At 36.6% G+C, this 14,666-nt stretch overlaps 1 protein-coding gene across 2 annotated transcripts in view; it reads right to left on the bottom strand.

Annotated features, from left to right (window-relative positions):
- The window catches only part of PRORP (protein only RNase P catalytic subunit), a 142,176-nt gene that overhangs the window by 81,153 nt on the left and 46,357 nt on the right, over positions 1 to 14,666 (bottom strand). For both annotated transcript variants that reach the window (XM_047736504.1, XM_047736503.1), the window contains exon 5: positions 12,967 to 13,074. In XM_047736504.1, the coding sequence (XP_047592460.1) occupies positions 12,967 to 13,074 (108 nt within the window). The remainder of the gene's footprint in view (positions 1 to 12,966; positions 13,075 to 14,666) is intronic.

Raw genomic sequence — 14,666 nt, 5'->3', positions numbered from 1 at the left:
TGACAGACAGAGATCACAAGTAGGCAGAGAGGCAGGCAGAGAGAGAGGAAGGAAAGCAGGCTCCCCACTGAGCAGAGAGCCCGATGCAGGGCTTGATCCCAGGACCCTGGGATCATGACCCGAGCCAAAAGCAGAGGCTTTAAACCACTGAACCACCCAGGCGCCCCTAGATATATATTTTTAAAGCAGGATAGGGGCACCTGGGTGGCTCAGTGGGTTAAGCCGCTGCCTTCGGCTCAGGTCATGATCTCAGAGTCCTGGGATCGAGCCCCGCATCGGGCTCTCTGCTCGGCGGGGAGCCTGCTTCCTCCTCTCTCTCTGCCTGCCTCTCTGCCTACTTGTGATCTCTCTGTCAAATAAATAAATAAAAAAAATCTTTAAAAAAAAAAATAAAGCAGGATATACTTTATACTTGAAAAACATCTATAAGGTTAGTAGCAAACCTTCTAGAACTCTTAGAAGAAAACAGAGGAATATATCTTCATGACCCTAGATTAGGTAATGATATTTTTAGATATGACACCAACAATGACAGGCAACAAAAGAAAAAACAATAGATAAACTGGACTTCATCAAAACTAAAAACTTTTTTTTTAAAAGATTTTATTTATTTATTTGACAGAGAGATAGATCACAAGTAGGCAGAGAGGCAGTCAGAGAGAGAGGAGGAAGCAGGCTCCCTGCTGAGCAGAGAGCCTGATGAGGGCCTCGATCCCAGGACTCTGGGACCATGACCTGAGCCGAAGGCAGAGGCTTTAACCCACTGAGCCACCCAGGTGCCCAAAACTAAAAACTTTTGTGCTTCAAAGGTTACCACCAAGAAACTGAAAATACAATCCAAATGGGAGAATATATTTGCAAATCGTATGTCTGATAAAGGTCTATTATTCAGAACATATAAAAAATTACAATTCAATAATAAAAAGACAAGTAAACCTATTAAAAAATAGGTAGAGTGGGGCGCCTGGGTGGCTCAGTGGGTTAAAGCTTCTGCCTTCTGCTCAGGTCATGATCTCAGGGTCCTGGGATCGAGCCCCGCATCGGGCTCTCTCCTCTCTCTCTGCCTGCCTCTCTGACTACTTGTGATGTCTCTCTCTCTCTGTCAAATAAATAAATAAAATCTTTAAGAAAAAAAAATAGGTAGAGGATTTTAAGAGCTATGTCTCCAAAGAAAATACACAAATGGCCAATACACACGAAAAGATGCTTAACATCCTACATCATTAGGAAATGCAAATCAAAACCCACAAAAGATACCACTTCATATGCACTAGATGGTTATAATAAAAAAGACTGATGATAGCAGATGTTGATGAGGATGTAGAGAAACTAGAACTCTTATATACTGCTATGGAAATGTAAGATGGTGCAGCTGCTTTGGAAGTTTGGCAGGTCCTCAAAAAGTTAAACAAATAATTACCATATGACCTAGCAATTCTACTTCCACGTATATATCCAAAAGAACAGAAAACATGTCCACAATGCAGCAAAAGTGGTTCTAAAAACGAAGTTTATAGCAATATAGGCCTACCTCAAGAAGCAAAAAAAAAAAAAATCTCAAATAACAAACTTAGCCTTATACCTGAAGGAGCTAGAAAAAGAATAAACAAAAGCCAAATCCAGCAAAAGGAAGGAAATAATAAAGATTAGAACAGAAATAGGGACACCTGGGCACCTACCTCAGTCAGGTAAGTGTCTGACTCTTGGTTTTGGCTCAGGTCATAATCTCGGGGTTGTGAGACTGAGCCCTGAGCTGACTCCATGCTCAGCACGAAGTCTGCCTGAGATTCTCTCTCCCTCTCCCTCTGCCCTTCCCTCCACTCATACTCACCCTCTCTCTCTTTCTCTAAAATAAATAAATAACATTTCTAAAGAGATTAGAACAGAAGTAAATGATATAGAAACTAAAAAAACAATACAACAGATTAATGAAACCAGGAGCTGGTTCTTTGAAAAGATCAACAAAATTGATAAACTTCTAGCCAGACTCATTAAAAACAGAGAGAGAGAGGATCCAAATAAACAAAATCACTAATGAAAGAGGAGAAATAACAACCAACACCACAGAAACACCACTGTAACAGGATATTATGAAAACTTATATGCCAACAAACTGGATAACTCAGAAAAATGGGTATATTCCTAGAAACACATAACCAAAACCAGAAAGAAATAGAAAATTTGAATAGGCCAACTGTCAGCAGTAAAACTGAATCACTATTCAAAAAACTCCCAACAAACAAAAGTCCAGGACCAGATGGCTTCAGAGGCAAATTCTACAAAAACTTTAAAAAAGAATTAATACCAGGGCGCCTGGGTGGCTCAGTGGTTTAAAGCCTCTGCCTTCGGCTCAGGTCATGATCCCAGGATCCTGGGATTGGCTTAACCCACCGAGCCACCCAGGTGCCACTAGCCCCTGCATCGGGCTCTCTGTTCAGCGGGGAGTCTGCTTCTTCATCTCTGCCGGCCTCTCTGCCTACTTGTGATCTTTGTCTGTCAAATAAATAAATACATAATCTTAAAAAAAAAAAAAAAAGGAAAGAAAAAGAATTAATACCTATTCTCCTCAAACTATTCTGAAAATAGGGGCGCCTGGGTGGTTCAGTTGGTTGGGGTCTGACTTTTGGTTTCAGCTCAGGTCATGATCTCAGGGTTGTAAGATAAAGCCCCGTGTCTGCTTGAGATTCTCCCTCTCCTTTTCCCTCTGCCCTTCCCCCACTCTCTCTGTCAAATAAATAAAAGTCTTTAAAAAAAAAAAAGTATTCAAAAAAATTGGTGGAAGGAAAACTTCCAAATTCATTCTGAGGCCAGTACCACTCTGATACCAAAATCAGATAAAGGCACCACAAAAAAGGAAAACTAGAGTCCAGTATCTTTCATGAATACAGATGCAAAAATCCTTAACAAAATGCTAGCAAACTGAACCCAACAATACATTAAAAAGACACCACGATCAAGCAGGATTTATTCCCAGGATGCAAGGGTGGTTCAATATTCACAAAACAATCAATGTGTTGTGTCACATCCTAAGAGAAGGATAAAAACCACAAGATCATTCCAAGAGATGCAGAAAAAGCATTCAACAAAGTATCATACCCAATCATGATTTTAAAAAATAAAGGCCTTCTGCAAAGTAGGTCTACAGGGAACATACCACAACATAATAAAGGCCTTATGTGAAAAACCCACAGCAAACATCACACTCAAAGGGGAGAAACTAAGAGCTTTTCCCCTTCAGGTCAGGGACAAGACAAGAATGTCTGCTCTTACCACTTCTATGGTACTAGTACTTAAGTTCTAACCACATCATTTAGACAACATAAAGAAATAAAAGGCATCCAAATTGGTAAAGAAAAAGTAAAACTCTCACTATTTGTAGATGACATGATAGTACACATAGAAAATCCTAAAGATGCCACCAAAAACTACTAAAACTGATAAATGAATTCAGTGAAGTTGCAGGATACAAAATCAATGTACAGAAGCCTATTGGATTTCTTTACACTAATAATGAAGCAGCAGAAAGTGAAATGAAGAAAACAATCCCAAGAACAACGGTACAAAGACAATAAAATATTTAGGAATAAACTTAACCAAAAAGGTGAAAGACTTGAAAACTAAAACTACTGATAAAAGAAATTCAAGATAACACAAAAAAATGGAAAGACATTCCACGATCATGTGTTGGAAGAACAAATACTGTTAAACTGGCTATACTATTCAAAGCAATCTAAAGATTTAGTGAAATCCCTATCAAAATACCAGTAGCATTTTTCACAGAACTAGAATAAACAATCTGAAAATTTGTATGGAATCTTAAAAGACCCTGAATAGCCAAAGCAATCTTTTTTAAAGATTTTATTTATTTGACAGAGAGAGGTATCACAAGTAGGCAGAGAGGCAGCAGAGAGAGAGGGGGAAGCAGGCTCCCTGCTGAGCAGAGAGCCCGATGTGGGGCTCCATTCAGGACCCTGAGATCATGACTTGAGCCAAAGGCAGAGGCTTAACCCACTGAACCACCCAGGTGACACTAGCCAAAGCAATCTTGAAAAAAAACCAAAACTGGAGGTATCACAATTCCACACTTCAAGTCATATTACAAAGAGGTAGTTCTAAAATGGTAAAGTAATGGCACAAAAACAGACACATAGATCAATGGCATAGAACAGAAAACCCAGAAATAAACCCATAATTATACAGTCAATTAATCTTCGACAAAGGACAAATGAATATACAATGGGAAAAAGACAGTCTTTTTAACAAATGGTGCTGGGAACATAAGATAGCTACATGCTAAAGAATGAAACTGGACCACTTTCTTATACCATACACAGAAATAAAGTCAAAATGGATTAAAGACCTAAATGTGAGACCTGAAACCACAAAAATCCTTAAAGAGAGCATAGGCAGTAATTGCTCTCACATTGGCCATAGAACATTTTTCTAGATAGGTCTCCTGAGGCAAGGGAAATAAAAGCAACAATAAACTATTGGGACTATATTGAAATAAAAAGATTCTGCACAGTGGAGGAAATAGTTAACAAAATGAAAAGGCAACCTACTGAATGGGAAAAGACATTTGCAAACAACATATCCCATAAAGGGTTACTATCTAAAATATATAAAGAAATGATACAACTGAATATCCAAAACCAAATCATCCAATTAAAAAATGGGCAGAAGACATGAACAGACATTTCTCTAAAGAATACACACAGGTGGCCAACAGACACATGAAAACATGCTCATAACCAGTGATCATCAAAAAAATGCAAATCAAAATTACCATGAGATATTACCTCATAACTGTGAGAATGGCAAAAATAAAAAACACAAAAAATGACATGTGTTGGCAAGGATGTAGAGAAAAGGAACCCTCTCACATTATGGGTGAGAATGCAAACTGGCACGGCCATTGTGGAAAACAGTATGGATGTTCCTCAAAAAATTAAAAACAGAACTACTCTACAAACCAGTGATCGCACTACTGGGTATTCACTCCCAAAATACAAAAACACTAATTCAAGGGAATACATGCACCCCTGTGTACACTGCAGCATTATTTATAATAGCCAAACTATGGAAGTAGTCTGTGTCCATCTCCATCAATAGATGAATGGATAAAGAAGATGTGGGCTCTGAGTGTGTGTGTGTGTGTGTGTGTGTGTGTGTGTGTGTGTAATGGAATATTATTCAGCCATAAAAAGAACATTGTCATTTGCAACAACATCAATAGAGCTAGAGTGTATAATGCTAAGCAAAATAAGCCAGAGGAAAATAAATACTTAAGATTTCACTCATTTTTGGAATTTAAGAAACAAAACAAATAAGCAAAGGAAAAAAATAGAGAAAGACAAATCAAGAAACAGACTCCTAACTACAGAGAACAAACTGATGGCTACCAGAAGGGAAATGAGGGCAGCTGGTGAACTAGGTGATGGATATTAAAGAGTATATGCATTATGATGAAAAAACATCAAATAAAATTAAAATTTCTCTTTAAAAGGGGTAGTTCACTAAATATTCAGTTTGTTGGCTAGATTCAGCTATTTCATTTTCTCTAAAATGATCTGCTTTTCTAGAGCTGGACTTTAAATCAAGACTAACCTTTCTAAAAGGCTGTAACCCTAAAAGGTGATTTAATCTATACCCATGCGTTGGGGTGCCATTCAGGAAGGTAATTCCTCAGTGTTAATAGAGTTCTCTGTGCAACTTAAAAAAAAGAAAGCAAACACATCCACACAAACGCCTGTATGTGAAATGTTCCCAGCAACATTATTCTCAATAGCCAGAGGAGAAATAACCCAAATGTCTACAAACTATAAATAGATAAATAAAATGTGACCTATCTATTCAAAGGAATATTATTTTGCAATAAAAAAGAATAAAATAGTGATTCATGTTATAAACAGATAAACTTTGGAAACATTATGCTAAGTGAAAATATGAAATGTCCAGAATAGGCAAATCCATAAAGACAGAAAGCAGATTAGTAGTTGCCATGGGACTAAGGGGAAGAAGAAACTGGAAGTGACTAATGGCTATGGTGTTACTTTGGGGAATGAAAATATTCTGGAATTAGATAGTGGTAATGGTTGCAAAACTTTGTTGAATATACTAAAAAAACCACTGGATTGTACATTTTACACTTGATCTTAACCAAAAAGCCAAGAAGCAATAGGACTGTACACTTATACATATTTTTAATTTTTATTTATTTTTATTGTTTTGTTTTATTTTATTTTTTTAAAATAGGCTCCATGCCAGGGTGGAGCCCAAGGTGGGGCTTGAACTCACGACTCTGAGGTCAAGACCTGAGCTGAGATCGAGTCAGATGCTTAAAGGACCAAGGTACCCAGGCACGCCTGGATTGTACACTTTAAAAGGCTGAAATTATTAATTATATCTCAATAAAAGAAAAAGAAAACTAATGCAGATACGAAAGAATTGAGGTAGGACTTGATCAAGACCCTAAATTATGCCCAAAGTAAAATCTAAACAGGGACTTTACAGCTCCATTTTCATTTAGTATATCCTGCAATTGTATTAAGACACCAGCAACTGAAGGATAAGGCACAGCTTAAATATTTATTTAGTAATAACTTCTCAGCAAGAAACTTTTCTTTTTCAGTAAACAACAAAATCATATATTAACCCATACTTCTCCATTCCATATTCTTCTTTCAGATTCACAAGTAACATTTAAATACAAACCTTCACATCTAAGTTAAATGCTCTTTTGAATCACTTTTGGCCATAACAGCTCTGTATAGTCTCATGGTGATAAATTACATACCATTCTCCTTAGAAACTGTGTTCTTCATCTTTACTTCCTGGATCACTTTTAGGACCAACAGCAAAGACTGAAGAATAATGGGGTATTTGTACTCCACATTGATTACTGCTTTTCTTTCAATGAATTTTGCTATTCTGCCTTTGTTACATGTGTTGTAAACAATTTTTTTTCTTATTTACCAAATAAGGTAATCAACTTGAATGACTATGGGAAAGTTTTGCCAGGAAGAAGTTTGTTGCCTGAGTGACAGCTTTTTAAAATGCAAAAATCAGTTATAACAACCTTTCCTTGCTTCAAAATTCTGTACCTCACTCCAAAAAACATGTCAATTACCATTACCTTTTTTTTTTTTTAAGATTTTATTTATTTATTTGACAGAGAGAGATCACAAGTAGATGGAGAGGCAGGCAGAGAGAGAGAGAGGGAAGAAGGCTCCCTGCTGAGCAGAGAGCCCGACGCGGGACTCGATCCCAGGACCCTGAGATCATGACCTGAGCCGAAGGCAGCGGCTTAACCCACTGAGCCACCCAGGCGCCCCTTACCATTACCTTTTATTGCAATGTCAAAAAACCTTCGGGAAATATTTAAAGTTCAGATTAATGTTAACATTAAACTGTGTAGAGCTGCCAATTCAACTAACTCAACTGAGGCCACAAGTGAATAGACAGACCTACATTATGTCCGTACAGCTAAATGTACACGTACCCATGCAATGCCAACTGCCAATAAGTCTCAACTCCACATGGCAACTGGCAAGGTTCTGCTGACATCCTATATAAGACATAATCTGGTTTCAGAAAATTAAAATACAAAAAAGATATATATGAAAATTGAAATAATAAATTCCTAAGAATTTATTTTTAGCTCCTTGACCTCTGTCACTCCTAAGCTATACGCTCTGAGACCAAGATATGCAATCCCTCAATAACGAAGGTAAAAACGGTCTTTTCTTATCTATGAGCTGACTTATGGAGAACACTGTTAAGATTCGTAATTAGCAATTAATGGAAAAAGACCGAGAATTTGTAATGTATTATACATAGAGTTCATGGCAAGAACATAAATGATCTCTGCATTATGCCACAGAAAAAAATCCAGAAACTTCATCACGCAAAGATGAAAAAGCTTAAGGCACATAGAAATAGGATTCCTAGTATTTCCTTTACTCCTATGTACAGGTGACTATAGTAAGAGATGGAAATAAAGAGGACATATCAAGAATATCTTGACAAGCCAAGAATATTACCTTTCTGGACTATTTAATTTTGTTAACAAATGTCTGAAATCTAAAAAATGGGGGCGGGGGACTGTCCAGCTCTTTTCACAAAACAGATTCACAGCACAAATGTAGCTCAATAGTTGCAGCAATCATGTAATAAGCAACCTTGAAGAAACTTCAATTTGGAGCCTTTGCAGGAGTATAAATTGCTACAATCATTTTGGAAAGCAATTTGGCAATATGTACTGAGGCCTTAAAATATCCACACTCTTTGACTTCCATTTCTGAGAATCTATTTTAAAGAAATCATCTGAAAGCTGCACAGAGATGTCCCAAACATTATTTACTGGAGTGAAAAACAGAAAACAATCTGATATGCCCATCAACAGTGAAATGGTTAAAGAGCTGTGGTACATCCATAAGATACAAAGGATTATATAGATATTTTAGAATATTTACCAAGAATGCCTCATCACTTTTTTCTTTTCCTGATGGTGGTTTGCTCTTTATTTTAAATTAATACATACGCATTGTAAATTGAAAAAAAAAAAAAAAAACAAATGAAAAACTGAAATCCTCTCATTTTCTTATATACTATCTCTACCTCCAAAAGTTTTTTACTGTTAAGATTTTATGGGTACTTTCTAGAAAATTTCTGGGCATATACAAAGTTATCTAATGAACGTTTATACAGATAATCCTTTATTTTGTTTTAACATAAGTGGAGCCATGTAAGCTTTTATTCTTCAAATTGCTTCTCTTACTAATTTGGCTATTATTCTGTATCAGCACATACAAATCTACCTCATTCATTTAAAATAGATATTTCAAGAGAACAAATTGATGGTTATCAGAGGGGAGGTGGATGGGGGGATGGGTGAATGAGGTGAAGGGGATTAAGAGTACACTTATCATGATGAGCATTGAGTAATGTATAGAATTGTTGAATCAGTACATTGTACACTTAAAACTAATTTAACACTGTATGTTAACTATACTGGAATTAAAACTAAAAAATAAATAAAATGGATGTTTCAATATATATCAGGACCTAGACTGATATATATTTAGGTTGATTAGACTTTTCTGTCTACAAACAATGGCTAACTAACATACTTGGAAATATAACTTTATGTGTTTGTGTGACTGCATCAGTTCCTACAAGGAATATTTTAACATTTTAGGTATTCAAAGTTGTCAAATCACTACCCAAAATACTGTACTGATACTCTTCTCCCTACCTTTCCGAACCATTCAAAATATTGTATGCTAACAACTTTTTAAAGTCTGCCAATCTGGAAGATAAATATTTTTTATTTGCGCATCTATAAACACGAATCTACTGGATGGTTCACCTTTTTCTTATGGCTTATAAGAGACAATGGTAGTGTCAGAAAATTAGCCCTTTGCCACATGTGCTATAAACAATTTTTTCTCCTTGTTGTTTTCTTTGAACAATGTTTACAGTATTTTTTTGTGTCTAGTAAATTTCTCTATTCTTCCCATTAGGACTCCTATACTTTGTATATGCTTCGAAGGTACTTCTATCTCAAATTTTTTTTTTTAAGTTTATCCATTTATTTGACTTTTATTAGACAGAGATCACAAGCAGGCAGAGAGGCAGACAGAGAGTGAGAGGGAAGCAGGCTTCCCGCTAAGCAGAGAGTCCGACATGGGGCTCGATCCCAGGACCCCGAGACCACGACCCAAGCTGAAGACAGAGGCTTTATTTAACCCACTGAGCCACCCAGGCACCCCTATCTCAAATATTTTTAAAAGTACATGTTTTCTTCTACTTCTTATATAATTTCATTTTTATTGAGAGCTTTCAACAACTGTGAATTAAAAAGTAGATATACAATTATTTACAAAATTGAAGCTCGATTAGGTAAGAAAATGGAAAAATACTGCAAGAAATAAAACACTGACAGTGGTTATTGTTCCATGATAAAGTTGTATATGATTTTCTTTACTGTAATTTCCAAATTTTCTATGTGCCTTACTTTTATAATCAGAGGAAAATAAAATTTCTTAAAATCATATTTAAACTTTTTCTTAAGTTTTTGATGATACTGGCTTCATTTCTCAATTATTATTTGAGTATCTTACCTAGATTGAGTCTAATAAGGGTAGAGCTTGTATTCTCTTTTAATTCTATTGAATAGGTGACCTGACAGGAAAAAACTACCAAATAAGGGTCTACTGACAGCAAGAATTACAGTTCCAGTTAGGAAATTTATCTGAATAGTAATCACAATAACAGTTATACCTATTAGATATTTACAACATGCAAAATGCTTACATATATTAACTCATTTATTCTTTACAATACCTTTGTGAGATAAGTACTATTGTTCTCTCAATTTTACACTGCAAAACTAAGGCACAGAGAGGTTAAGCAATTTGCTCAAACCATGAACACTCTTAAAAGTGGAAGAGCCAGGACTGGAATTCAAAAAGTCTGACTCCAGAATCCTTATTTTTTTTTTTTTTTTCCTTTTGAGAGAGAAAGCAATCAAGCAAGGGTGGGGAGGTGGGGGTGGAGAGGCAGAGGGAGAGAGAAGGCTCCACAAACAGCACAGAGCTGGCATGGGGCTGGATCTCACAACCCTGATATCATGACCTGATCAGAAATGAAGAGTCGGATACTCGGAGCCCCTGGATGGCTCAGTTGGTTAGCCTTTTGGCTAAGGTCATGGTCTCAGGGTCCTGGGATCAAGTCTTGCATTGGGTTCTCTGCTCAGTGGTGTGTCTGCTTCTCTCTCTCTCCCCCTCTGTGATCTCTCTCGCTCTCTCTCGAATAAATAAAAACATCTCAAAAAAAAAAAAAAAAAAAAAGAGTTGGATACTTAACTTACTGAACCAGCCAGGCACCCCTAGAATCCTTATTCTTAACTGGTAAACTAAAATCCTCTTTAAAAGATTAACAGAAAAACTGGGAAGCTAGTTCTGACAAGCTAGAAAGTGTTAAAGAATAAAAATAAGCCACAAAAGGGCCTAACAATAGATTTATCAAAAAAAAAAAAAAAAAGGCAGCAGACTATGAAAAATATGATATATCTTTATTTTTACCAATCTCTACCTTCAGAGATTTGAGAAAAAAACTTGAGAAGGAGATGTTTTCCATCTTCCTTATTCAGGTGGCATCTCTAAGCTGAGCCTCTGAGCTGTGGTTTTCCAAACATAATGTCAGTGGAGCTGTCACAAGATAATGGGACTTTGAAGAGCTGAGTAATACCAATTACCTGTCACATAAAGTGTTGCTCACATTAAATTATTTTGAGAGTAAAAACTAAAAGCAGTGACAGATGCCTATGATCTCACTGATCAATTATTTGTTCTTTTCCTCTTAGTTTGTCACAATCTGCTACGATCTTTCCAAATGTGCAAATTTTCCTCACATAATGCAAGGGAATGTATCTACTACATCATTTTCAAAGTGCTACTTTCCCCAAATATGTTCACCCAATTTAGGGAAGTCAATTTTTAATACTTTATGTGAAGCTGAAAGTCAAACAAAAGGTAAACAAATACAAAACTTTACTTCTCACAGATTAGTGGAGGAACTTTTTAGAATGAGCCCTTCTGAGTCTGAGCTCCATCATACATTAGAGATAGTAATTTTATGTTTCATTTTCTGATTTTGCCCTTGTCAAAATTACTGCCTCAAAGATCCCTTCAAGTACCTAAAAGACAAAATATTTTCAACTTGCTTTTGTGTTTAAAAAAAAAAAAAAAAGGATTGAAAAGTACATACTTGACCACAAAAATGGATGCACAAACATAAAAGAAAGGCATATAAGAAACTTCTTTAAATCGACCTTGTACGTTGTGTACTTATAAGCTTTTCTGAGTAAAAATGGTCAAAATGGACTAGTAGCATCTCTGAGAAACAGCTTTTAAGTTGGCAGCAATTTTTAAGAAATAACACTGGTTAACTACAGATGAATGGCGAAAAATTGCAAACAATAAGAACCATAAACTTGGTGGTGCCTAGGTGGCTCAATCAGTTAATCATCTGAATCTTGATTTTAGCTCAGGTCATGATCTCAGGGTTGTGGGACTGAGTCCCACGTTGGGCTCTGTGCTCAGCAGGGAGTATGCTGGAGATTCTCCCCCTCTGCCCCTCTCCCTGCTCTATCTCAAATAAATAAATAAATCTTGAAAAAGAAAAAAAAAAAGAGAGAACCACAAGCTTGAAACCCAGGAGCTCTCTACAATTGAACTTCGATGTTATGACTACTTTCTAAGGATTTGCTATACAAAATTCATTTTACTTTTCTAATATTCTAATCTATAAAAAGGGGTCAAAATAATTGCTCACTACTGCTATGAAAAAACGTGACACTTATAAACTCATAGAACAAATGATTACCTAACAAAAAAAGAACTATTTAGATTCATTTATGAGTACACAATGTTTGGAAAAAACAAATATATTAGTATCTCTTGATAGTTTATGTTGATAAACATCAAACAGACAATGTAACACAGAGAAATGATAGAGTAAGCCAAAGAAGAAATGCAGATATAGAAAAAGGTCAGTTAAAAATTATATATGGAAAAGGTCTGAAATGACCCTTTATTAAGTGGACTTTTTTTAAATATAAGGCTCTACACCCAGCATGGAGCCCAACACAGAACTTGAAACTCATGACCCTGAGATCAAGTCCTGAGCTGAAATCAAGAGTCAGACACTTAACGAACTGAGCCACCCAAGTTCCCCTATTATGTGGACTTTTTAATCACTCTTGGCCAGTCTAGAAGAGCCACTTACTTGCCAGAGACGAAAACAGCGACTCTTAAATAAGGAGTTAGTTGCTGTGACACCTTCTGGAGCTTATTTTTGGAGGAAGGAAAAATGGGGAGTTAAGAAACCCAAGGAAGATCACAAATAAGTACGATAAATATTCCTAGAGATTTGGAATAACAATATAAAACCTGTACTTACAACTTGAGATTCACGAGCTTTAGGAAATGTTTTGGCAACATTGAGCCCATCAATGACGATATCAAAAGGAGGACAGCATTTTACGAAGTTCTGAAATCTCTTGAGTTCCTAAAAAAGAAAAGCCAGACAAAATATTAATAAGAATTTAGCAAGGACTTTATTATAAACTCATTGTTATGACTTTTATTATTGTTCTGGTAAGTAAAAATATCCCTTAAAAATACAAACTCAAAAATAACTTTGAAATGAAATCTGAAAAGACCAGACTATGAGATGAAACTGCATGAAATTATCTGAAATGCTTCTTCACACTTCATACAGCACTTCCACATGCTAATTGCATTTGATCCATAACCAGCTCTCGCCTGCTAAACTGACTCAGGTGGCATTCATGATGAAAATGAAATGTCAGAATCTATAACCTGCTCTTAAGCCAAGGAGATGTAAACCTCAAATATGCTAGCCTACCAGTGCAACAGTGTGGAAAGAACAAGGCTCTATAATAGCCCCTCTTTGGTCATCAAGACTATTTTGTTTACTTTTAGCTACTTTGAGGAGTTGAAATAGTCAACAAATATTTGTGGGGCATCTACTATGTGCCCAGCAGTTACTAAAGAGACAAAACTCTAATGGAGCCTGCATTTTAGTGGAAGAAGACACAAAATAAACCAAATAAATCAGTTAATAAATTATTTTAAATGTCAAGTGTGATGTGTACTATGGAGGAAAGAAAAGGAGAAGTGAGAGTTTCATCACTGGTAATGATAGTGTAGTCTGTACTGGACTATCACATAACATAAATTCTATATGAAAAACAACTATTTGAAGGTATTAGAGAATGACCAAAAGCATGCAGAAATTCAACGGAATGCAAAAGTTGAAAGACAGTGTGACTCCCTGATAGTCCAACTGAGTCCCATCCAATAGCCAGCATCAACCATCAAACCCATGAGAATGATGAAGAATTCAAAACCTCAGCCCCCCCCCCTTTTTTAAAAGATTTTATTTATTTGACAGAGAGAAATCACAAGTAAGCAGAGAGGCAGGCAGAGAGAGAGGAGGAAGCAGGCTCCCCGCTGAGCAGTAAGCCCGATGTGGGGCTCGAACCCAGGACCTGGGATCATGACCTGAGCCGAAGGCAGCAGCTTAACCCACTGAGCCACCCAGGCGCCCCCTCAGCCCCCTTTTAATTAGAATGGTAGACTACCCTAGCAAGAGCCACACAACTAGAGTCTAGTCAAACTCAAGAACTATGAGATAATAAAAGTAGTAAGCATTTCTGTTTAAACCCACTGTATTTGGGTGGTTTGTTATCTACCTGTGGATGACCAAAAAAGAAAGGCACCGTGCCTGGTGAAATGTGCCTGTATATGGCTTTTTCCCAAAGGGAACTCTCTAGTTAGAATGGCTGGCAGAGGTGGCTGGAAATCAAGCAGAAAACTGCAGACTTACTGGTTTGAGAAATCAGAAGACAGCATTTAGGTATGTCAGAGAGGCTGGAAAGTGAGAAAGTGGTTGCTACAAAGGAGGGAATCACAAAAGTCTGCATAATTCTGCCCAAATCCTTGGCTAACTCTTATTTGTATATGCATGGAGAAGACTCCATGGGCCCAGGAAAAGCAACCAATGAAACACTTAAAAGACTTGAGCAGAGATTTCAGTTACTATCCATTACAAAGATGACACAGTTTGTAGTCAGT

This window comes from Lutra lutra, chromosome 7 (genome assembly GCF_902655055.1).
Source record: "Lutra lutra chromosome 7, mLutLut1.2, whole genome shotgun sequence".
Classification (NCBI taxonomy): Eukaryota; Metazoa; Chordata; class Mammalia; order Carnivora; family Mustelidae; genus Lutra; species Lutra lutra.
The sequence above is the reverse complement of the archived record's forward strand: the minus strand, read 5'-3'. Positions and strand labels throughout refer to the sequence as shown.